Source organism: Scomber japonicus, chromosome 24 (assembly GCF_027409825.1).
Source record: "Scomber japonicus isolate fScoJap1 chromosome 24, fScoJap1.pri, whole genome shotgun sequence".
Lineage (NCBI taxonomy): Eukaryota > Metazoa > Chordata > Actinopteri > Scombriformes > Scombridae > Scomber > Scomber japonicus.
Window position 1 is genome coordinate 9,889,735 of NC_070601.1, and position 24,817 is coordinate 9,914,551.

General features: G+C 42.5%; 1 protein-coding gene across 1 annotated transcript in view; it reads right to left on the reverse strand.

The window, feature by feature from the left end:
• The window catches only part of pard3ba (par-3 family cell polarity regulator beta a), a 153,524-nt gene that overhangs the window by 86,482 nt on the left and 42,225 nt on the right, over window positions 1–24,817 (reverse strand). The window contains exons 5-12 of the mRNA XM_053314634.1: window positions 22,367–22,449; window positions 18,452–18,538; window positions 18,158–18,283; window positions 14,658–15,142; window positions 12,421–12,560; window positions 11,597–11,725; window positions 4,128–4,313; window positions 643–807 (exon numbers count right to left, since the gene is read on the reverse strand). Coding sequence (XP_053170609.1) covers window positions 643–807; window positions 4,128–4,313; window positions 11,597–11,725; window positions 12,421–12,560; window positions 14,658–15,142; window positions 18,158–18,283; window positions 18,452–18,538; window positions 22,367–22,449 — 1,401 coding nt within the window. The remainder of the gene's footprint in view (window positions 1–642; window positions 808–4,127; window positions 4,314–11,596; window positions 11,726–12,420; window positions 12,561–14,657; window positions 15,143–18,157; window positions 18,284–18,451; window positions 18,539–22,366; window positions 22,450–24,817) is intronic.

Genomic DNA, 24,817 nt, shown 5'->3' on the forward strand with positions numbered 1-24,817 from the left:
CTCTGTACAGTTGAATGTCTTTTATGTAAACCTCAAATGATTTTAACAGGGGAGAGAAAGGATCCTAAAGCAGACGATATGTGTCATTGATTTTGCTGTCAGGACTGTGGGAGCTACTTATGAATAATCTTTGAATATATAAGGATGTGCAGAGGATTTCATAATGCATAAGCATTCCTAAATGTTTCATGTAACCAAATTCATCTCACCAAACTCTGGGAGTCTAAACAATTCTAACGTGTTGCCCCACATTCACCAAAACTTCAAAATCTAAGAGCTGTAGTAAATAACAGGCAAGGCATAAAGATTTGAACGTTTTTGTGTACATTAAGTGTAAAAAAAAGCCACAGTGGTGAGTTCAGTGCAAACAGATGCAGACTTCCTAATCTTTTCCAAGACGTTCCAAAATTAAGCCTGAGCACTACCATGACCTCAAACTGTCAGTCACTTCTGTTGATGTTGTCTTCCTAAACAGCAGTCTGGTTTCCACTGCAGATGGGTTGTAACCATCAAACAAAATGCAAAACATGTTGCAAAACACGCCCATAAAATGTTCCCTGCCTGGAATAATCATCTCAAAATTCCAATGACATTCCAAAAAATGTTTGCAGTATGTTAAGAATTGAGTAATAGAAATGATACCTGCTGTCTGGGGACTCGGAGCACTACAAGCTGGATGGTGCCTCTGGCGTTGCCCTCGGAAGACATAGAGTGCCTCAGCGTCTCCATGGCTGCATGGTTGGAGCGTCCGACCAGCGATTCGCCGTTTACCGCTATCAGCTGGTCATTTACACTCAAACGACCATCCTGTTGACAGAAGATGACATTAAATTATTATTACTATTTTAGCAGACAGTCCACCTAAACTCAGTTTAACTGATCTTCATTAGTAAGTATAAAACTGATGCAGCGTTTTCAAATAAAGGCCATATCGCTGTTTTGGCTTCATACTTCCTGTTCATTGTGTGGAAACCCAGCAGATTTTAATAGAGTCGTACAAGAAATGCAGCAATAACTGGTGTGAGGCATTTTAAAGATGTTCTCATTTGTTCGTGTCACTTATGCTAATGTCTCAAAAGTAATAAATTACATTAAAATGCTAGAGTGGAGAAAAGAAAGAGTACAGAGCACAAAGCTTAAATTATATAAAAGATGACACACAAAATTGGTGACCAATAAAGTTTTAAGAGAAGAGAAATTAGGAGAGGTGTGAAGAGTGTGTGTGTGTGTGTGTGTGTGTGTGTGTGTGTGTGTGTGTGTGTGTGTGAGAGAGAGAGACAGAGCGCGAGAGATAGATGACAGAGAGAGAGAGAAAATAGAGTAGAAAATGGAAAAGGGGGGAAGGCAAGAAAATTGTAGAGTTAGCAATCTACTGAGAGTGGGAGAGCCATGATAAATACATAGAGCAGCTAATGGAATAGCCTCCGTGGGCACTAAATCACTTCTAAGTGTTTTAAATAGCAGCCTCTTGTATAGAGGCAACACCGAATAGTGCCCTGGAGGGAGAGAAGGAGGGAGAGCGAGTGGACTAGTGAGACAGAGAGACAGAGAGAGAGAGAGAAAGAGAGAGAGAGAGAGTGGATCAAATAAGGAAAGCACTGGAGAGGGCAGAATGAAAAAAAGGACAATAAAGATGAAGACACTTTGAGACACACACTTGTGTGCAGAGTCATGAATGGTCCATTATAGTCAGCGCTGCCCTTTGACCCCATCTCATTAACAAGGCACCGTCTGGACTGACCTCGAATGGAGACTGGGATGGCACCACACACATGCACATGCACACACAAAGATTTTCTCAGCCATATCAAATCCAAGGATGTCATCAAAAATGGATGTTTATGCCAAAATCAGCGGGTCTCTGTGATATTCTCCATTAATTTCTTCATTCTCTATGGAAGCAGCAGCAGCACGCTGCATGTAAATTTAATTTGTTTTCTTTAGCGTGGTCTTTGAAGGGATCGTATGACAGGATCAGGGATAAAGTCAAAGAATTTTTTTTTTTAATATAATTGAGGCCCCGGGCCCTGACAGCAGCCAAAAAACTCTTTAATGGAAATAGGTTAGATCTCTCCATGACTCTTCCGCTTCTCCTCCCTTTTTTGCCTGCTGTGTGATTGTGTGTGTTCGTGTGCGTGTGTGTGTGTGTCAGTCAGACTCTGGGGACGCCCGGGTTCCCTTCTCTGCATCGGCCTGGCACTGCAAAGTCTCATCAGGCCCCTTAGCTGCTTTCCATTAGCATGCATCAACATCGAGTAGAAGACACACACACACACGCGCATACCCTGATGTCTTGTGTTCCTGCTGAGTGTCTCCACTTTTCAATTTTCTTTTTCTCCTCTTATTCCACATCTTTCCATCTGTCTATTGTTCGATACCGCTCGTTCATCCCTCTTATATTTCCTCCCTCCCTCGCTACTGTCTGCTGTCTCTCTCCCTTCATGTCTTCCTCCCTCTTATGTGGTATCTTGTCCCAGAAACCTGTTTCGCAGCCAGCCGTAGATCTTACTGGGCCATTCTGTCGGAGCTCTATCCGCATTGGCAGCTGTTGGGGGAGAAAAAAAAAACAAAAAAAACTTCTGAAGCCACTTTAGGGAGCCGCTGTCTGGCCGCCCTGATCCCAGACCAGCAGTTTATCTACAACGCCACACTCGCCTCTGTGCCTCCTCGCTGTGCAGTTGCAGATCTGGGAGCAGCGACAAGGGACACAAGGAGTTCTGACGTGTGAGAGCGGGGCCAGAAATTGAGGCCAAGTGGAGGAATCTCCAAAGTGCTGAAACGGGATGTTTTTTTTTTCCTGATGCACTCACAACTTGAAGTGAGTGCTGAGTGATATAGATAAGACGGCTGGGGCACTGATGTGACGAGGCCACTTGAAGTCAACGGGAGTCAAAGGGCTAGCAGAGGGAGGGGCTGCGGCCTCGGAGAAAGACAGGAAATGAGACAAAGGGAGCAAAGGAAGAGGGCAAGGGAGGAAACAACAGAGGAAGACATCAGAAAGAAGAGGTGCGGAGCTATCTCTGAGTAAAAGAGAAGAAGAGTGTGGACAATCAAAGAAAACAAAAACCAGAAACAGAGAAACCACAGGAAAGAAAAAAACACTTCTCGGTTCAAGAGGTGGTCCTAGATAAAACTATGATTCAACTGATCAGTTCAAGCTGTGAGAAACACACAGCTGAATAAAGAAAGCAGTGTGGCTCTCAAAGTGTTCCTTCTTATTTCTAATCTTTGATGTATTTTTAAAGCGCTCTTTACTGCACCAAAAGGGTTCTGTGAGGGTAAAAGCTTAATGAAGCATTTTGGGACTACACAGAAAAACCTTTATATTAAAATGCAGGAATGACAGGTTTCATACATCATGTTCACATTTTCAAAGCATCTACCTGCAAGAGTTTACTTTTTGTTTTTATCTGTCTGCATCTCTGCATCACTTAACCTCACAAAAATAATACTGTATTACCAAGTAAAGGAAAATTCTGTTTTATTACAATTCTGTCCTTACAACTTCATTTAAGTATTGGAACATATACCAAGGAATCATCTATACTGTTATTTAGAATTTACCTAAATATGCCTGGTTATATCTGTGAGCTGCCACTTGTTTTTTGTTTTTTTTACACATGCTGAAGAAGACTGGGAGCTGAAACGCGTAGGCTCTGAGCCCATTTCTTAAAGGCTTTTTAATTTTTGCAAAGCAGTGTGCCTTGGTATTTTTTGGTTATGACTTATTGATCACAAAGCAGAGTATGCGCCTCTCTCTCTCTTTTTGATCTCATGATATGTTCTTGGATCCAAAGAGCACTGGTGGTTTTGATACCTGCATTTGTGAAACAGCACTCCTCAGCCGATCTGCTGGCATTTTCTCTCTTTATAAACCAAAAGCTAAGACAGATTATATAAACCACTTTATTTGGACGTAAAACTGAAAGTGTGAGCACCTAAAATGTTAATGCAAAATTACACAGGAAAAATGTGCACACAACTCATTTAAATATGTGAGGTCAAAGTTGAAGCTAGAAGTCAGTTTCATTTGCTGAAAGATTAGCTATGATGTGATGATTTGTAGTATGGACGAGGACACAGAAGGCCTCCAAAATGGCTTCTGAGGGCAGATGTAGCTTCTTTACCTTATAAGCAGCCCCTCCATGGATGATGGACTTGATGAAGATGCCCAGGTCTTCTCCCGTCTCCCTGGACTTGTTGCCCTTCAGGCTGACCCCAAGGCCGGCTGAGCCACTTTCATTGAGGGGGACCTCGTACATTAGCTGCTCCCTGCCGTCCTCCATCACCTTACCGCTGGCTTCCTCACCTTTCTAAAATACGGGGGCAAAAAAATAAAGGGAGGAGACGGAATTTAAACGAATATTTAAGACATTTACCAGAGTTCAGATTCTTTCTTGACGTGATGTAAAAGCTGCTATTCTAGACAGGACATACACCTAATACCTACTTTACATAATAACCGCTGTGTATGATTGCAGACGATTGAGGTAGGAGCACCATATCTAATGCACTGACTGATATTGCATGCTCCTACACCACACTGATTATACTCAATACCAAAAGCTGGGGGGAAAAAAAGGGATCGAGGAGGAAGAGAGAGAGACAGATTAAAGAGTCAGAGGAAAGAAGGCTGCGGGGGAAGAAAAAAAAAAGAAAGATGGTAAGAAAGAGGGAGAAGGAGAAAAAGGAGCAGGTGTTGTGTACTGGAAAGAGAGATGAAGGTGTAGTGAGGAAAAGGAAGAAAGCTACTGTAGAGAGGTTATTCCATTTCGAGATGAAAGGCGCAGACGGAGTGTGAGCCATTTCTAAAGGAAACATAATAACCTTTTCATACCTCCTCCTGGAGCACAGTGGGGGAGGAAGGGAGGGGAGAAAAGAAGAGGAGGAGGGAGAGGGGGAAGAGAGGATGGAGGCGCAGAGGAGCATTTAAAAGTAATAACCCATCCCTGAAGTATACCCGCTTCTCTCGTTCACAACCCTCCCCCCTTCTCACTCTTTACATTTCATCCTCTTCCCTCCTAATCTCTCCGTGTTACTGTACATCTCTCCCTCCTCCTCCTCCTTTCTCTTCCTTCTCCCCTGACTCCTGTTCCATCTCTACTTTCTACAGGTCTCTCCCTGTATCTTTCGCCCACCCCTTCCGCTCACCCACTTCTATTTAATGTGAAGAAAATGACCGTGGCGGCGGCGGCAACGGCGGCATTGCTCCAAAAAATGAGATGGCGGGGAAGTGGATGAGAAGAGACGGAAGAGAGAAAGGCAACAAAAGAGAAAAAAGGAAAATGTCTGTTAATACAGGATGGCAAAAATGGAGAGCAGGGGAAAAAATAAAAGCCAGGTTCAGTCACCCGGGGGATAATAAGAGGGCCTGCGGAGGGGAGGCACCCCAATACCACTTCACCCCTGAGCCTTCTTTTCCTTTACAGAGGAGAGATGAGAGGTGAAGAGGATGTGTTTACATGCATGTCTTCACACATCTTTTTATTTTCTGCTTTAACTGAGACTGAAAGTAGTTCAGAGTTTTATCCGAGGGTAGATGATGAAGAAATGTGATGGGGTTAAGACAGACAAGCGTCACTCTGACTCTGTCAAAGTGAATTTTGGAGGGATGTGCATATACATTATAGCAGCCACACCAGTCGTCACAGCTTTAAAGATCTGAGTGCTCCTGCCGGGATTGCTAGAGCCTTACATCAGGCACCTCGCCCGCCACTGAATCAGGAATCCATGTTCACATTTCCTCTCCCATCATGGCACAAGGGCGAAGGATGTGGGAGTCAAATGTGTCCCCAAGTAGCATTTTGAAACATTCTCCACCACCTCGCTATTACAGTGCTGGATCCAGCCCCTAAATCCTCTGTCAGCACCACTCTGTGCTTCTTCTACCAGGTGCTTAATTAAAACAACAGCCCATTAAAGCCTTCAGGCCAGGAGAGGGGAAAAAAAGGGTGAGTCAGGGCTCTCAACACAGCAAAAGTAAAGATATTCCTGAAGTACTTTAACACTAATCAGACACTTCGTATTTAGTCAGTTTAGGTCTTAAATAGGTGACAGCTGAGTGGCTGATTATTAGAGCCTGACAGATCCTGGAACCAGTGCCAGTACTAAAGACTTACTTTAAGAAAAATGGTTGAAATGGCTGTTTTCTGATCTTCCACAGCTATAGATGAGGTTTGGTCAAGAGTCAAAAATGGTTTGAAAAAATTTGTCATGTCATCAAATATCAAAATCAAGGATAAAAAGACACTAACCATGATTGTTAGAAGGTAAGAGGAAACAAAACGTATTTTAAACATTATACTCAAGCATTTTAAATGCTGCTGGTAACTGTTTTCCCAGATGTGTAAGCAAAGTATATGCAAATTGCAGGTTTGTTGTAAATCCAGTAAATCCAACAGGAAGCGCACAATTTGCTGTTACATGTGGGATTTTTCGATGACTCCTGAACAAAAGTTCTGAACACCTTCCTTTTGTATTGCTGCAGACCAACAGACTTTACTGGCCTGTTTGATGTATTGTGTCTTTATATATGCTATGTACCCAGGATGTTCAGGTGGTGCACATCATATGATAACAGCAAGCAAAATCTCTCCTTCAAAAGTCACGGAATCTATTTTCTACTTCAGTTTAATAAGAGACTTTTCAGTCGGGGGTTATTTTTATCAAAAAGGCATTTCAGAGAGCTGTTACTCAATACCAGTGGAATTACAAAGACAATCCGCTACTTCCTGCTTGAAAGACACTTGAGGAGACTTGAGTGGCAACCTGGGAGGTTCTAAATACCTCTGTGATCTTACTGAAGTAACACACGAGGTGAAGGTGGTCACATCAGAGCACAGCGGGCTCAGCAACGATATCAAGTTATTTGAAAGTCATTAAAATGTGAAGTCACACAAATGTTTATTTATTGTAGCTCACCACTGATTTAAATCTATTTACACGACTGACTGACTCTCAGTGGTGGTCCGAAAGCTGGCACACACACTCACACACTCCAATATCCCCATTTATCCTTTCCTTGGGGGCAGATTGGGTCCCCAGGGTGTCGGAGACCCCTTGGCTCCACTCGGCGACCCCCTCCCACCCCACTGTTAGCCCTCAGCGATGGCTCTTTAACAAGCTTTTAGCCAGGATAGAGACCACCCTCTTTAACACCCAAATGAGGAGACAAAAATGAGCTTTTTCTTTCCCCTGGGTGGGTGGTTGAAGAGAGGGGGTTGACACACAGTGATTACACAGGGAGCCTTTTGTTGCTGAGGATTTCTAAATGGGGGGTTTCAAAGCGGTGGGATTAGCGGTGAGAGCGACATTCAATTAAGATGAGATCTCGCCACGCTCGACGGCGACGATGGAGCTGCCAATTAATCGCCTTAATGTCTGCCTCTTCTCCGTTTTACACCTTTACCTCACAATGAGGAGAGAGGGAAGTAAAATAACTGATTGAGGGATAATTTTGGTGTGTGTGTGCGGGAGAGGGAAGGAGGACACTGAAAAAGAAAGAAGCGAAAGAAGTGCTCGAGCTGGAAGACAGACGACAGGAAGAGAGGGACAGACTTGCAGTGTGGATGGACAAATAGAAAGAGGACAAAGAGGACACGCTGACAGAGGAGACAACACAGCAAAGTCACTTTTCTGCCTGACGACCCCTTTTCCTGTGAACTGAACTAGGATTGCTGGCAACTGAGGGTCAACCATGTGCAGAGTGACCCCTCCATCCTGTCCTTGGCAAACTCATAATTCTACTACAGACACACGCTCGCCACTCACTTGAGCAAAAACATACATGTATCATCACAAAGCATCTCTCTAATCACCGCCCTGAAACAAAGCAAGGCCCCATAAAATAATGAGAGCCCTAAGTGGAAAAGCTGAAACGCTGACAGGAATGAAACTGTGATTAGAAGTTATTATTCTTTAATTACTTAGAGTGTGTGTGAGAGTACAGGAGATGGGATAGAAAGTCACTGTCCTTTTGTATCCTAATAATGAGGCTAATTCACAGGCTTTCTTGTTATTCTTTTGACTGAAAGGCACCACTATGCTTCCTGGCTCCGCCGAGTGCTTTCACAGAGCCACACGCTGCTCATGAAACATCAATACTCACTATTGAAACTAATCAATCAGCAGTTCGGCTAGTTCCTCTAAAAGTCGACTTTACTTCAACAAAAGGAGATTTAAAAAAAAAAAAAAAAAAAGGTTATATGAATGCTGGTGCAGAGAATATAAATCTTGTAGTTTGGCAGCTGTGTGGTGCAGTAAATAGAGAAATGAGCCTTTTAACCAGATGACCTGGACTCAAACCGCTGTGTCAGCAGTGTACGCCCAACCATCTCCGGTCCTGCTGTTATTTAGCTCATCTGACCTCTGACCTCTCTGTGTCTCTCAGTCAAGTATTAGTATTACTTCACACCATCATCAGCATGTTAACAATCATTATGAGCATGCTGCTGTACTAATGTTACCATGTAGCTTGAAGGAAGTGCTGTTTCCAAGCATTGCATTAATATCATAATATGAACCAACTTTCACTTGGTATTTTCAATTGAAAAAGTGGCTTATGACGTATTTATCTGCTCAGTGGTGTCAGGTCGTGTGCTGTCAGGATTAACTGCAGTGGACATTCTCTGAACGTGTAAGTGCATGACACAAAATTATGGTTATAAAGCTGGCTGATTATAATGACAATGATTACCCTACTCTTACATGATGAGACGCTTTGAAGAAGCACACAGCTCCTAATTAACAACTGCTGTAGCCTTTAATGGAGAAGAAAGCTTAAACCTGTTGAGCACTTCACGCTCACTAACTTTACATGCTCACAAGATACTGGGTTAGTGGGAGAAATGGTTGAAGACAGGAAAGTGGTCAGTGTAAAACCCCTGTTTACATGCAACTCGTCAGTAATGAGATTTCTCCCCTTCCCACTACCATATTTTTAAGCCATGGTTGCTGTCATACTTTGGATGTAATAGTGCAGCCTGCAAGGTTTCTTTTTTATTATTCTGTCAGAGTAACAGCGCTGTGAGAGAACAGGCTCAGTAGTGGGAGCACAGTTTTTCCTTACAGTGCAATTGTGTCTAAATTTTACAAATAGTCTGCTGTTAAATTTTAGATTTAATCTATTTGGACACAAGTTCACTGTTTTGAGTCATGATTTTCCCCTTCATCCAACTGTACGGCTGCAAAAGCTACACTTACCCTGTCTGAAGTCTTTGTCATGCACATACCCACATGTAAAAGTCCTGACCAAGAAATAAGATTTATCCTGCCAGAATAAACTTTTCTGGTAATCCTTGAAGCCATTTCTGTTTTTTCAGATTGCAGACTAAGCAGGTTAGTTAAGTGCATGTAAATAAATGTTTCGTAGGTGGTCTGTGGGTCAAAATACTCAGACAGGTGTCATGCAGGAGAGGCTTTTTCAGGATTAAACCACACAGCAAAGGGAGGGGGGTCTTTACTACTGCACCACCTGCAGGCATAGTCAGGGATAAAGAACATTTCAACAGGTAAACAAACAGTCCTAAAAAGGAATTATCTCTCTCATCTGCTTTAGTTGTTTTATTAAATCAACCAATCATTATATTCTAAATGCTTTCAGATTGATCAAAATGTTCCAGCAGAAGACCTAAATAAGACTCTGATATATGTAATAAACTAATACTGCAGATAAATGATCCACAGCAGCAACAGTGAGGTTAGCCAAGGAAAACTTACATTGTAATTGAGCCTATTAATCTCAGCAGCTACTTAATGTAAAACTACTGATTTGCATCTTTTTTTTTCTTTTTTTTAACAAATATGACCATAGTTCCGTAAATACATGAGGTATTACAGCCTATAAAACACTAATAAATATTCAGGGGCTCTCACACTAAGCCAGACATGCAGACAGACATCTACACACAAACATTTTAGTACGACAGCAGAAGCAGATGGCTGTCTCCATCATCATTATGTTCCAGGACCGAATCATTGTGAGCCGCTCCTTGCTAGTGCTTTACATAGATTTCCACTAAATTTACCTCTTGAGAGCAGCTGAGAGACTCGACCAATTAAAGAGAAGGGGAACGAAAAAAGGGAGGAAAGTGTTCTTTTTTGGTAAGTATTTTGGAGGATGTGGATTGCAGAAAGTTGGGATAGTGTTTGTGTTTACTGTAGACTGGGAAGCAGTTAGAGTATCTCATAGCACTTTATGCTAAGTACAGTATGTGCTTGTGTGTGTTTGCATGTCATTATTCAGCTGTTTTTAATGATGAACTTTTTCTCTATGGCGGTTATTGCATCTGTGGATTTATGTTTAAGGGCTGGCATATCTAAAATCAATGACACAGACTTCCTTGAGTGCATGAGTGTGGTGTTATATGTGCATCTGTAAATAAGCGAGAGTGTGTGTGTGCGTGTGTGTGTGTGTGTTTGTGTGCTTGCTTAGAGGACATCAAACCGGCTTTGAGGTGGAGGACTGTGCTGGAGATAAGAACCAGGTCTCACGGGGGCACCAGCTACTTCAACAGCCTTGATAGAGACAGGAGTGAAGGCTCTCTCTCATTCTGCCTTTACCCCCCCCCCCCCCCCATCGCTTTAAGTCTCTCTCTAATGCACAAATACAAGCAACTGTTAGATGAAGACTGTAGAGGCTCTTCAAAGTGCACTTGTTATGCCAAGACTGCTGGGCCATTAATGAGGGCAAACTATTTTCGGAAGCAGTAACTTGGCTGTTTAAAGCTCGTGTGATGCTTTAGTCGGTGCACACGTGTATGCATGTGTGTGAGCACTCGTGTTCAAGTTTTTATCAAGAGCTGGGGTGTTTAAGAGTTTTTGTACTTGTATGTGTGTGTGAAGCCACTCTAGGTGTGAATATGCATCAGTCACTACAAAGCCCTGCGTGTATTTCTCGCAGCTCTTTGAAGTAACGGAGAGGGAATAATCAGAATAACCACAGAGGACAGAGGGGAGAGAACAGAAGCGCACGGGCAAAAAAATAAACATCATTTACAGAGAGCGGGTGACTTTCAAGGAGCCACCTGGCTGTGTGTATGTATGTTTAAAAGGGTGTGTTTATTGATAAAATGTCCCCTGTGAGGCGCAGTAAAACTGTGTCGGCTCCGCAGCCTCGATGGCGACCTATGACCCCGTCGGCCGCTGCAGGTAAACGGTCACTTAACACCCGCAGCATGTCGATATGCGCTGACATGCTCACGCGTTTCCTGCGGGGCCACTGCGGCTCGTGTGTGTGACTTCCTCTGGCATCGCTGTGTCAACAAACCAGAGGGGGAAAAGGAAGGCGGGAGCGTGCGCTGGGTGTGTGTCCGTGTGGGGTGTTTATGGGCCAAAAGGGCATCGACAGAAAAGGGGTTTGTTCTACACGAGACTAAAATGAAACTGACACAATGTGCAGGAAATGTTTTTTTTTAAAAGTGGTGTGAAGAGGAGGCACAAGAGAGGAGGAAAAAAAAGAGCAAAAATGAAGACCACCTGAGGAGACAAGTGATAAATAGAAGTAAGAAAAAAATGCCTGAAAAACCAAAGAAGAAGAGAGAAAGGACACTGTGTGAGGACACGTATGCTGTGTTTTTGTGTATTCATGCTTTCTTACCAGTTCCCTAGGCAGGAAGATGTCCTCCTGCCGAGCCACCACCACACACACACTCTCTCCCTGCTTGGTGCTGCGCAGCATGGCCACGAGTTCCTCCTGGCTACGGCCTGTCATGTCTACCCCGTTCACCTACACACACACACACACACACACACACAGACACAGACACAGACACAGACACACAGACACACACACACACACACACACACACACACACACACAGGAGTAGATTAAAGAGAAGTGTATTATCCACTGGCAATGCTCCACTAACACGTATCGAACTACATGAGCAGGGGATCAGATGTAGACGCTTGGGGTTGATTCACCCAAATTACCAAAAAAAATTGGCATTTTCTGACTAACCTCTGGTGACTGTTTTCGTTTTATTTGTCTACATTTTGCAATTCATCGCTTTCTACCTCCACCATTATCTTGATAGGGACCATTTCTCAGGTAGAAAATAGTTTCACTGAAAACTCCACCATAATACAGTGGTATTATGGTGGAGGCAGAAATCTTTGAGCTCTCTTATATCTTGGTAAAACAAAAACTACCTGGATGGTTATATAATACTACAAATAAGACAGGGATCAAAATCACAGTCAGATGCAGAAAGATCTTTGTCTAGAACAGAATTGGAAACAATATAAAAGATATCAAAGTCATCCTAAATTTGACTGTATGTGGACATGTTCTCAGTTTAACCAGCAGGGGCACCATAGAGCTTAATTTGTTCCACTAATGATGATGTTCCTGTTACTGCTACTGTTGAGACTGTTGGTTTTCTACTCTGCGGGAGATTCACAGGATGAGATCTGTCTTACCTCCAGGATGCGGTCTCCAGGCTGCAGGCGGCCATCTTTGACGGCTGCACCGCGCTGCAGGATGTTCTTCACCAGGATTGGTCCTGGCCCGTGGACCGAGGAGTCCCGGGTTACCACGGTGAAGCCCAGACCTTCTGTGCCTGTAAGACAGAAAGCAGCCTGCGTCACGGTGCGCATTAGGGACATCAATCCCCCTGCAGACGAGACTTAATTATGAATTTTATGACTTTTTAATTTCCTTTTAATTGAATTTCCCCACTCATCTCCCTATTCTGTCACTTTTCTCCTTTCTTTCTCCTTCTTCACTCACCACAGACTTTTCCCTCTCTACTCCTCTTGAGTCCTGCTGAACCAAATCGCCAGTTTTAGCATCTTCCTCCACATTAACTACTGTTTAAGTGCCTTTTTTCCCTTTGGGGGTTTGTTGCTTGGCTCAGCCTCAGATCCGCCGGGAGAAGGCTTCTCTCCTAGCCGGATTAGACAGACTCTGCCTTTAATTTCACGTGTGAGCAGGCCGAACGGTGGCTGATGAAGGGAGGTAGAGGGAAAAGATGGGAGGAAGGTGGGGATGGAGGGAAGAAAGAGAAAGAGGAACCTGAAAGATATAATTCCCTTCTCAAGCTTCCCTCCCTGGGGAATCAACGTGATTTCCACAAATATTTTCCTTGTGCGTGTGAGCCTGTGTTTATCTGTGTGTATACATTTACAAGTGTGTGTTTGTGTGTGTGTGTAAGTTTGTGTGTGTGTGTGTGTGTGTGTGTGTGTGTGTGTGTGTGTATCTGAGGCCACACACATACATGAGCCATCAACCCCCAGAGCCTCCACCCTCTCCCTCTTTCACGGCCTCACAAGCCCCAAGCCATGAGTGAAATGTGCCACGCTCTGTGTGTGTGTGCTTGTGTGTGTGCATGGAGAGCAAAGCCGGCGTGGCATACTAAAGGCGGTGAGCGATGCTATCTGGTCTCTAAGCTAAGCCTCTGCCTGCCCTACATTAGCGCCTAAACCTCACCGCCTGTCAATCACGGAGAGAAAGAGCTTGTTGCCAAGGGAGAAGGTGTTAGAAACCCCATAATATCCTCTGCTCTGATCTTGCATCAGGTGAAAGGGATAGAGGGAGATGGGGGGTAAAGAAAATCAAACAAAAGAAGGATGGAGGGAAAAGTAGAAGAAAATGGGAGGGATGAAAAGGTGCTGGGAAAAGAAAGCAACTAACAATAAAACAGTTGTGAATAGGGCTTTGAGCTGGAGCTCAAGAGTGTGGAGCCCAATTTCTTCTATCCTTTAATCTGGATATCTTTTTTGTTTTCTCTGGGTACCTGTAGTGTGTGTGTTTGTGTGTAGCCCAATTACAGCTATCCTTTCAATGCCCCATAACACTATAGGTTGCTAGAACAGAGCCTATTCACACTTCTAAGAACCTATTCCCGTACTATCAACACATCAGCGCTCTAGCAGTGATGTGTTTTAAGAGAGAGAAGAGATAAATCTGTTTGGCAGCCACACTGATTCAGTCTGGGTTCAAATCTAAAAGCAAAACAACCAGACTGTATGTAAGGTTATGTAAGATAACATCTTCACAGTAAAAAGTTAGTTTCAGTATAAACAATCATCTTTTAGTGGTCCATAGAGGGAAACATCTGACTTAAATAAATCAAATTAATTAATTTAATGTCAATGTGCTGGTGGGAAAATACAACATCCAGCATTTACAAGTTAGCTGTGTTCACCAGTTATTACATCAGATTAACATCTTGCCAGATAAGACCTATATGGATTTCCTGCACCATGTGGATTATCTCTTGATTCTTGCCACCATTCCTTTTCATCATTTACGCGGATAGTGCAAATGCATATTGTAGTTTTTACTACATAAACATTGTTTTGTGGAAATTTAGAAAATCAAAGGTCAAAAAAATACCTAACTTTTAAATCCTCATCAATCTCATCCACCACCCAAGCAATAGGAAAACATTTAGACACATGAAAACAGTTCAAATGTGTGAATCAATGATAAACAGCTATACATCATTATTAATTTAAAGCTATATTCCAATGTTTTAATATTGCTTTTATAAATGTGTGGGAATTCAAGGGACAAGCATATCTTGACTTTTAGATTATTATGAGTGAAGGTCTAAAAAGAGTCTTTGATGTGTAAAAATCTCTCTTCAACTTTCACCCACTGTTGGCTGACTGTTGTAATTGGAAACTAAATGAGTATTCAGCTGAATATTTACCTTTCTTTAGATCAATTTTTATCCTTTTGCCACCCTTCTTGCTGGTGAGGTTGGCCAGGCCAGGTACAACAGGGCTCTTACTGGTCAGTGGGCTCTGGCTTCGGGTCCTAGGTGTTGGGGAGGAGTTTGTTGCCATGGCAGGAGGTGTGGGAGAGACTCTCTCCAAGGAGCCATACCCAGGCTGGGGCTCCGCTGGTGGTGGGTTAAAAGCAGCTGGCTCTGGGGTCTTGGCACGCGTGTCTGGTCGTCTCACTTCTAGTCTGGCGTTTGATTTGGAGTCTTGTCTGAGTTGTTCTGGCTGATTGGACTGGTCGGTTTTAGCACGGACCACCATTGGACTCTTTGCTTTCAACACGGGCTCTTTACCGTTGCCAGTGAAAAGCTGACCTATCAGGCTCTTCTCGTAGCGTGGCTTGTTGGCAACAGGGACAACCTCAAGATGCACAGAAGGAGAGGACATGGCCTGCCGGAACACCTCCTGTGACCTAGAGGAAGAGGAGCAATGGGGTTTAGCAGCATAATACGGTTTATGAGAAGACCAGAAATTAGCAATATACACATTCTGGGCTTTAAATGTATGTCCCTTTTATGTGAAGCACTTGGTGTATGCAATTTCATTTGTTGGAAAGCACTTGCTGCATTAATTGTAGATGTGTGTTGGAAGTAAATGAAAAGCCATCTTAACTGGAGCCATCACCACACCAACCAGTTCACCAGTTTCTGAAACACTAAGAAACTGTAAAACAGCAAGACACCACAAGAGAAACACGGAGGGGAAAAGTTGCTAAAAAAAAGAGAATGAAGATGGTGGCTGAGGCTTGGGTGTCTTTAATGGAGCTGTATTTCAATTTGGATCAAGCACATAGTGACTCTTCCAGCTGGTTTGGGACACTCTGGTCCCTATCAGATGTGGGAGACCTTACAGCAGGCTCCTATTGCAGCTTTAATAGACTATTATCAGCACAACGTCCACATAACACGACACAGCGGGACGCAGTTAAATGGACCCATTCAGCTCTGCCACACAGAGAGGATGCAGAAAATAGAGAAAGAACAGGGACAGGAGGCTGTAGGTGTGTGTGTGCTGGAGAGAGGAAAGAATTAGGAGGAAAAAGAGAGGGAGACACACACAGAGAGAGAGAGAGAGACGTGCACTCTTTTGTGAGAGAAGATGTGGTGAGATAACGCAGGCAGGGAATGAGGGGGATTTGTCTTTGGCTGATAGAGGATGCAAACTGAGTGACAAGTGAGGTATCTTGCTGCAGTGGTGGTGGGTGAGTGGGAGTATACACACACACACACACACACACATGCATAGACACAAAAACAAAGGAGACTTTATTTTTCAGTTTTTTGGAGCTTTTGTTTTAGTTCCTCATCACATCCCGACAGACGCATAAAGAAATGAAGACGCTCTTCTCCGGTGTTGGGTTCCAATAGCTGGTTCTGTTTTGATTTTCGGCGGCTAACAAATCTCTTATCGCATCTTTTATCTCATCACTTTTTATATTGTTTGTATGCATTAGCAAAAGACCAGAGTTGCTGGTGCTGCTGGCTGCCACTTTTATCAGTTGAAATGATACACATCACCACTGACAGATAATATTGTTAACTTGCAATTAAGGAACTTGCTGAAATGTCAAAATGAAGCTCTGCCATTGTTTGGTTACTAAGCTTTCTTCAAATCTAGTGTCTGAAAAGAAGAACCACTGTTGTCTAACATCACTTTATCACCATGAGTGGACTGTGTTTTTCTAGTTTCTAAAACAAACAAACAGTCTTATCTGATGGATATTTCAGGAAAATCTCCCAATTAAACATTAATGCATGCAGTAAAACATCAATATTTTATCATACTTAATAGTCCGGATAATAGGGCCATGAAAGTAACTAGGCTACCCGTTATTTCCACTGACTACCTTTACCAGAGCTTTATCTATACAAATGCTGAATTGAGTCAGACAACACCAGATGTCTGACACGGTATCGCCTGCAACTGGGTCAAAGGTCATCGATGTGGAGTCTATGTATGGGCAGATATGAGTCAAAAGTATTTGAATCATCTCATATTTTAATATGAATTGCCCAACTTGAATAATTGCTTTGAAACAACTGGCGGATTAGACCAATGGGCAACCCATGAGGATTCTCACATGATCTTGTGAATCCACCTGCTTGGAAAGGTGAGACAGTGATAGACAGGTTCATCCAATCACCTGCCAATGTTTTTTTTCTGCTGCCCTTTTCTAAACAGTTTCCAGGGACGACTTCTCAGAAGAAAAGTTACTTTGACTTTTGTGCATGATCCATCGCCATGGTAACATTATGGCATGAGTGGCATTCTCTTAGTACTAGTATATCATAAATGCATTGGGTTAAGTTTTGAAGTTGTGCTAAAATTCCCTTCATGAGTATCTGAGCACATCATCAGTTTTCAGCATGCTGAAGTGACACCAGAGGCTTGATTCACAGGTTTGTATAAATGTAGAATATAAATAAATCTGTGAATCTGCACTCAAAATGGGCTGACTTCTTTGCAGTTTATCTTTCACACCAAGTCATTACTATGTCTTACTGTCTTTAGGCCGTTGCCAGCTCTCACCTGCTGCTGTTTCCTGCTGTGTGTGGGTGAGTGGGTGAGTGGGGGTGCTCAAGTCTTTGTTAAACAGACTCAAATTGTAATACGCCGAGGGTAGCCTGATGCAAGATCTGTATTCTTAGAGAACATCATTTCTCCAAGGGGAGTATCAGTGAGAGAACAGAAACTAACTACCTATCACCCTTTTCTGTGTTGGACCACAGTCAAGCAGTGAATCATTCATCAGGAACAGTCCTAATTGTGTTTTAAACTAGAGCGGCAACGATTAGTCGATTCATTGATTAGATGATGAACAGAACAGAAAATGTATTAGAAACTATGCTTACAATTACTTTAGTAGTTGTTTTAAGTAAAAATGCCAAACATCTGGTGAATGTAAAGCTCTGTATATAGCATAGTTAGTGTCAGTGTCTGTCATCAGACTTATGATGCTACCAGAACACCATTTGATGCAGCTGAAAGCCACTCAGTGTTTCTGCCTTGTTTATAAAGACCTCACTGGAACTTTTAAATAGTTTAGAGCTGCAACAAGTACTTGATTCATTTTAATAATCAATCTATAGGAAATCATTTGCCAACTATTTTGATAATCAATTAATCATTTTAAGTCTATGAGTTTGAACTCAAATATGAATATTTTCTTGTTTCTTTAGTCTCCTATATCTTTATTTTTCACCGTTTTCTGACATTTTAAAGACCAAACTACTAATCGATCAATCGAGAAAACAACTGATTGATTAATTTATGAAAATAAGTTGCAGCCTCATTGAGTAAATGTGTGATTTAATGCTGGCCATACCAGTCTCTTTAAATCTTTATGTTTCGCTATTAAATCCATGAAAGTTATTTACATGCGTAAACAGACACACCTTCCTGCTCATCCAGGCCTCAGAGTACTTACTGTGCAAATGTCTTGTCCAGGAGTGTTGTGTCGTTGATTTTGACGATACACTCGTCCTGCTGGAAGAGATTCTCTCTCTTGGAGCGACTGTTTTCCTCAATGCCTTTAATGAGGAGGCCCAGCGTCCTTGCGAGGAGGTAAATGTACATATGATTACATGCCAGCACTTGAATTTTTTTATGCATTTCTATGAGTCAATATTTCCACATCTACATTTCTATAAGAATGTCTCGATTGATTACAAGTGGGTTTGGGGGGGGGGGGGATAGTGTGTGTATCTGTGTGTATGCTTACCGTCCACTAAGAGAGGAGCAGTAGGGGACAACATGGATACCCAGAGGCCCCCGGTTGCATTGAAATTCCACTGTCCTTGTGTGGGTGCTGCCAACAAAATACAATCATAAACACACAGATACTGTCATACAAAGCTTTACTCACACACTACCAACCTTTCTATGTGCAAGCGCTTCAAAATCAATTTGCATTTTCCTCCAGGCTACACAGATAGGGATACAAATTAGCTTACAGGTTGTCCTGCCAAACATCAGAAAAATGTGAGTGTGCGTATCTCTCTGTGTGTGACTGGGACGCAGGTGGCTACTTCACCCTTTATCTACCTGCTTCTCAAATTACCCAATCTAGCCGGTGGACAAAAAAAAAAAAAAGAAGAAGAAGAGAGTGTGAGATAAAAGAGAAAGGCAGATAGAGATGAAACAGAACAAGCTTCTCTAATAATCTCTGCGGAGGCCTGAACTCTGGCTTTTAACAGCACATAAACAAGGACAACACAACTAGAGATAAAGAGGAAGAGGGACTGCTTTTGATATTGGATAGTTAAGAGAGGGGACCAGCATGATGGAGGCGTGGTAGAAAAAGAACACAGGAGACCACCATCATCATTTGTTAATACTACAGATCGTTTCTGTTATCATTAAAGTTATATACTAGTACATAGTGCGTGTGTTCTCTAAGTTTTAAGCACGAGTGAATAATACATTACTTTAATTTAGTTGGTGCTTTTGTCCAGAGTTACTTACAATAAATACATTCAACCACCATGGCAACAAGAGCTAAAACTCCAGTGACACTACCTACAGGGCTGATGGCCATGTGTCACTGTGAAGGCTTCGTTGTGGGTTCAGCAGACTTGATCTACATGTGAACCAGCCACTTCATCTTTACAGAGATCCATTTTTAAAAATTGGCCTCTAAAAAATGTTTCTCACTCTTGCATTTTCAGATCCTGTGTAAGACATTCTTTCAGCCTCTGAATTGAATGAAAAGAGTCACACAAAAAAAAGCAATCTCAGACAGAGGTAAAAAAATGTGAAGGTATTTTTTCTCCAGAGCTTGCCACCATAGCTTTGAGAAAAGCTACAATGCAAGAAGAGAAAGATGTGATGAGGTGTCTCATTGGGGTTAAAAACAAGGAAGCAAGTCTAAGAACAAAAGGACTCAAGTTCAGGGTTTATGTGCTATGTAAAGGGCAGACTACACGAGCCCAAGGACTAGCTGGGATCATTATAACGCACTCTTCTGTCACTGTCACCCGCTTCTCGTTAACCTCTGCCAGGGTCACACATGTACTGTACAAACACACACGCCCAATTTGCATTGTTATTGCTACATCTATTGCATCCTCACAAACACCATCAGTCACATTCTTCCAAATTGAATTCACAGATACACACATGCATCAAATTTACATCTATTAGAGAACACAGTTACATATAAATTACATGTGTGCACAAGCCATGGACTACACACACACACACACACCAAACTCTTGGAATTCACTTTTAGTGATGGTAAACAATCAGACCAGGACACACACAGGTACAAACCTGGCTCTGAATGATGTATATTCACACAGTGTGGGTGGTGTAAACACACACACACACACACACACACCTTGAGCCCATTTACATTCATCTAAAAAACAAACGGCAACACAAACAAGCTCATCAGAGGCAGCCGCAGCTTGTTAGAGCCGCACGCTAATATGCAGAATAGCTCTGCTCACCCATTTTAGCATCCCACTGACACAAACACAAACAAACACAGTCACTCCACTGGGGGGAGAGAGAGAGGGAGAGAGGCGAGGGACAGTGGGACGGATGAAAAGAGCAACGAGGAGTGAGACAGATGGAGCTCCCACTCTTGGTTGACTTCCCCTACATCAACGGAGGCCGAGTGCCTAACAAACTCGCGGCCAGGACTCGCTGAAAATGTGCCCTCACTCGCTCACCGTGGCTTCCTCAACTGCCAACCATCTGTTACCATGGCAAACTATCTGTGAGAGCCGTGCCTCTATTGTATCATAGTGCTGTCAAGACACCACTGTACTGTAAAATGCTGAAAAATCACCATCTGTCACTCCAAGCCAAGTCTTCTCCTGAGCGCCCGCAGTTATTCTTCAGAGAACTATTTTTCTAATCTGAAAATCCAGTCGGCTGCAGAGGACGACGCAAAATTATCGGTGCTCTTGTCACACGCTTGCTGGACGAGACAGGTGAAGGGCTGGGATGGGCAGGGGTTAATTGTTGCCATGGCTACCGCCTGACTGACAGCCTGGGGAAATGAAGATAAAACTCCTATCATGCCAGAGGTCTGCGAGTGCCATGCCCAGAAATAAAAAAAGGTGGAGGTTGCCATGGTGAGGTGTTTGTGCCCGCCCACGTACACTGCGCTCATTCACCTGTACACATATGTGCACGTGCGCACACACACATACACACGACAAGTGAGTCAAGCTTCGACAGGCCAGCTTTCAGTTTGTATTTGATGCTGTTCATAGACAAAACAGCACAGATATTACTCAGCTCACAAGTTAAATAAATAACAGCCACATCTACAATATTACACAATACAATAATATTGGTAGAGCTGAAGCCTTGAATTGAATAGTTGATTGACAGAAAATTAATTGAAAATCCCTATCAAAGTCAGTCATCAAGCCAAACTTTTCTGATTTCAGCTTTTCTAACGTGAGGATTTATCTTCATTGTAGATTGAATATTTGAGTTTCAGACTATTTCAGTACAAAGTAAGACATTTGAAGATGTCACCTTGCGCTTGAGGGAAATTGTGACATTTTGTCTGACATGTAATACATACAAGAGGGACCCAGAAATTCCTGAAATTGTTAAATAAAAACTGTCATTATAAATCTTTCAGAATTACTTTTCAAAGTATTGTCATTGATATGTTATAAACTAGTCCGAGCACTTCTTCCATTCCTGGAAAGATGTGTTGTAGTCATCTTTTAAACTCATCCTGGATTTCTTCCACAGTGGTGAATCTTCTCCCTTTCAGCCCCAATGTTAGTTTGAGTGTAGTGTTGAGCTGTAGGCAGACACTACCTAGCAGAAAATCCAAATCCAGTAACTATTCCTGTGCTTCAATGGCTTGTGGGAATGTTTGAGTCCTCCCTTGTAGATGACATAAACCTCAGTCCTAAAACTGTTTTTGTACTTCTTCTATTTATCTGCCTTGATAGTTTGTTATTGGTATCAAGTATGGCACTACAATGCAGCATGTTGTCATAACCAGGGTTACTGTATCAGATAATAAAGGAAACATTTGATGTGAAAAGTTGCAAAGTTTGTGATGACTTTTGTAAACATTGAATTTAGTTCTTAATCACTTAATCATCACTTATCTAAAGCAAACACATAGCTGTTCTCCACTGATTTAAATTGAGCTATGATCTATATTTTATTTACTTAGATCTTTCTGAAAATATGAAAGACATTTTTTCTTATTTTTGCTTTTGGCTATCTTGTTGATGTCATTGATTCTCGTTTTTAGTGTCTACATTTTATGGAAAGAACTGTGAATGTTTTTAAATGAAATCTGGTTCCCTTGTGGCCATACACTACAAGACACACATGGCAATAATGAGAGTAAAAACTTCTCCTCATGTCTAATCACAGGAGAGAAAGATGAGGAGTAATTCCCCTCCTACTCTTGGTCAAAACTCACCTCTCTTTCCAGCTGACAAATAACAGACTATCCCACACACCTCATAATGGGTCACACACACACACACATTCATGAGACTGTTTAATCCAGTCAGTGTGTCAGGATGTCAAACAAAGGCTGGAGTGTTAATCCTAGTCTCCATCACTGCACCACACTATGTATCTATGACATGTCCACTGCCATATACACACCTGCACACACACACACACACACACACACACTTACCTGAAGTTAATCCGGCTCATGCTGGCAGGGATGTCGTCTGTGCGCAGTCTTTCCACAGCTCCTTTCAGTACATGGTTGATTTCCTGTAAAAGAGAAAACAAGAAAGGGGTCAACACAGTGAATATAGCTGTTGTGACAAATTAAGAGTTTCCTGGTTTTACACAGACACTAAAAAAACAAACAGTAGCCGGCCGGCAAATACAAGGAGGCCCGTCGTCAATTAACAAAACAATCTAAAGCCATCCATCACCTTTGCTGACAGCGAAGAGAGAAAGAGTGCCGGACGCTGAGCTCCCGACCACGCGCCGCTGTCCTTCTTTCACTCTGTCTATGTATATTTCTATCTATCTACCTCTCCCTCCCCCTCCCTCCATCCCTGCCCCGTGTCAGACAAGGCTCTATATTTAAGTCGGCAAAATCAACAACCCCGGGGCAAAGGTATAAAAACGATGGGAGAGACAAATGTGGAGAGATAGAAAAAACGAAAAAGCCTCAAACTGTTGCAAGACGCTGAAACACACTCGAGGGGTGGGAGAGAGAAATTGCCCCAAATCGCTAAAGACAAGAAGGGTGCAATTAGGTCCTTCTGGCTTGTCACTTTCATTGTGTCACCAGTACTAATGGTTAAAAAGCTCCCGCCCACCAGCCCGCTACTTAGCAACCCCCCGCCCCTCCCAGCCCTACACACCCATCTCCCCAGTGGACCCCCTGTCACACACACAGAGTAAATAAATGCATTATAACGCTCACACACCCTCACACACCTCCACATATCGACCCTGCTGAGCTGCAAATATAAAAATATTGTATTTGTGAACACACCCACACACACACACACACACACACTCACACACATATGCCGCTTGCATAAATAGTGACCCACTTATCTGGGCAGTGTGAGATTACCCCACAATAGAAGCGTATGTGTGTGTGTGCAGGGGCAGAAAGAGGAGCGGGAGGCTCCATTGTTGCTGTGCATCTTCCCGCAACGCCATTAGCTAACATCCACAAGCGAGACAGTCTTCTCCCACTACAGTGCATACACACAGCTGCAGAGTCAGGTACTGACACATAGCCTTTGGGAACATGAGGCTGCCAGGAGTGCAAGTGAACACATGTATACACACATCAAAAGCACACTTGCACTTGTTGTACATCGAGTTATACAGGCATTGTACCGTGTACCCTTGTATTTCTGCTTCACTACTAGTATAGTACATGTATTATGTAAGATATGGCATGTGAGGATGTATGCACACATACACACAGACACAAACCTGCCTTTCTTTAATACTTTAAAATGAAGGGATCACGCCGTAATGAAGGGATCACACCATAAAAACAGCAGCTTTCCTCTTTGTAAGCCATGCTGTGCTCAGCCAATCAGCTCGCCAGGCTCACCGCTTGCGTCTCAACACACAAAGAAGAAACGTCAGTGCCATCTATATCCCTCTATGTACATCTACTGCTTGCTTTGTGTGTGAAACGATGGAACCATTACTTTTGATCACATACAGTGGATCACATTTGTAGGGTTGTTTTTGTAATGGATTTGTAGAAAAATGTGTTTGTATTCCTCAAAGTAAGGTTTGTACAAAAGTATAGCATTACAATAAAATGATAATACTCATCCATACCAGACTAGTGCTACTGGTTCAACTGGCACTTCACTCCCACCTGTGTTTACACGTCAATTGACACTTGAACTCTTGAACCTCTGTCAGTGCTTACACTTGAACTCACACTTGATCGAACGTTGGGAAACATTAAATATTTGAACTGTAATGAGCTGTACTTTCTAAACCAATAAAGAAAAAATGGAGTCGGACAGTAGTGAGCAAAGCCATGCTAATCAGATAATCACGACACTGAAGCGTTTGAGCAGCAGTGTGTAGAAGTATTTTCGGGGGTACATTGTGAACATTAAAGTTACCAACAAAGTTCTGGCTGTCTGCCAACTATGTTAAAAGCAGCTGTCTTAGTCTACAACAACAAATGTGATGACTTGGCAGCTAGTTGACCACAGACGTGAGGCAGCGGAGACATTAAATGAGCAGAACGATGTCAGCTCTACAATCTTGTCTAACACAGTTCAATCTAACACACAGTGCAGTTGTATGACACCATATTGGAAATATAATAAAATGCCCTCCCTGACCAATGGGTGGACATATATATACTTATGACAGTCAAAGTAAATTATATCTCTAATACATTACAGTATGTGTTGTATTTGAATTAGTTCAAACTAATGACTTGTTAGTTCAAATTCATTCAAACTTGACTTTCTGAAGAAGTGCCATCCATATTCATCACTTCTAATAACACTTATCAGTGGTTACACTTTGTGCTGACACTTCAGCTCCTATCAACAGTTTTACTGAAGCCAGCTGCCACTTTAACTGCTTTTAGTGGCTTAATTTAAACTGTAACTCCCATTTGAGTGTATTA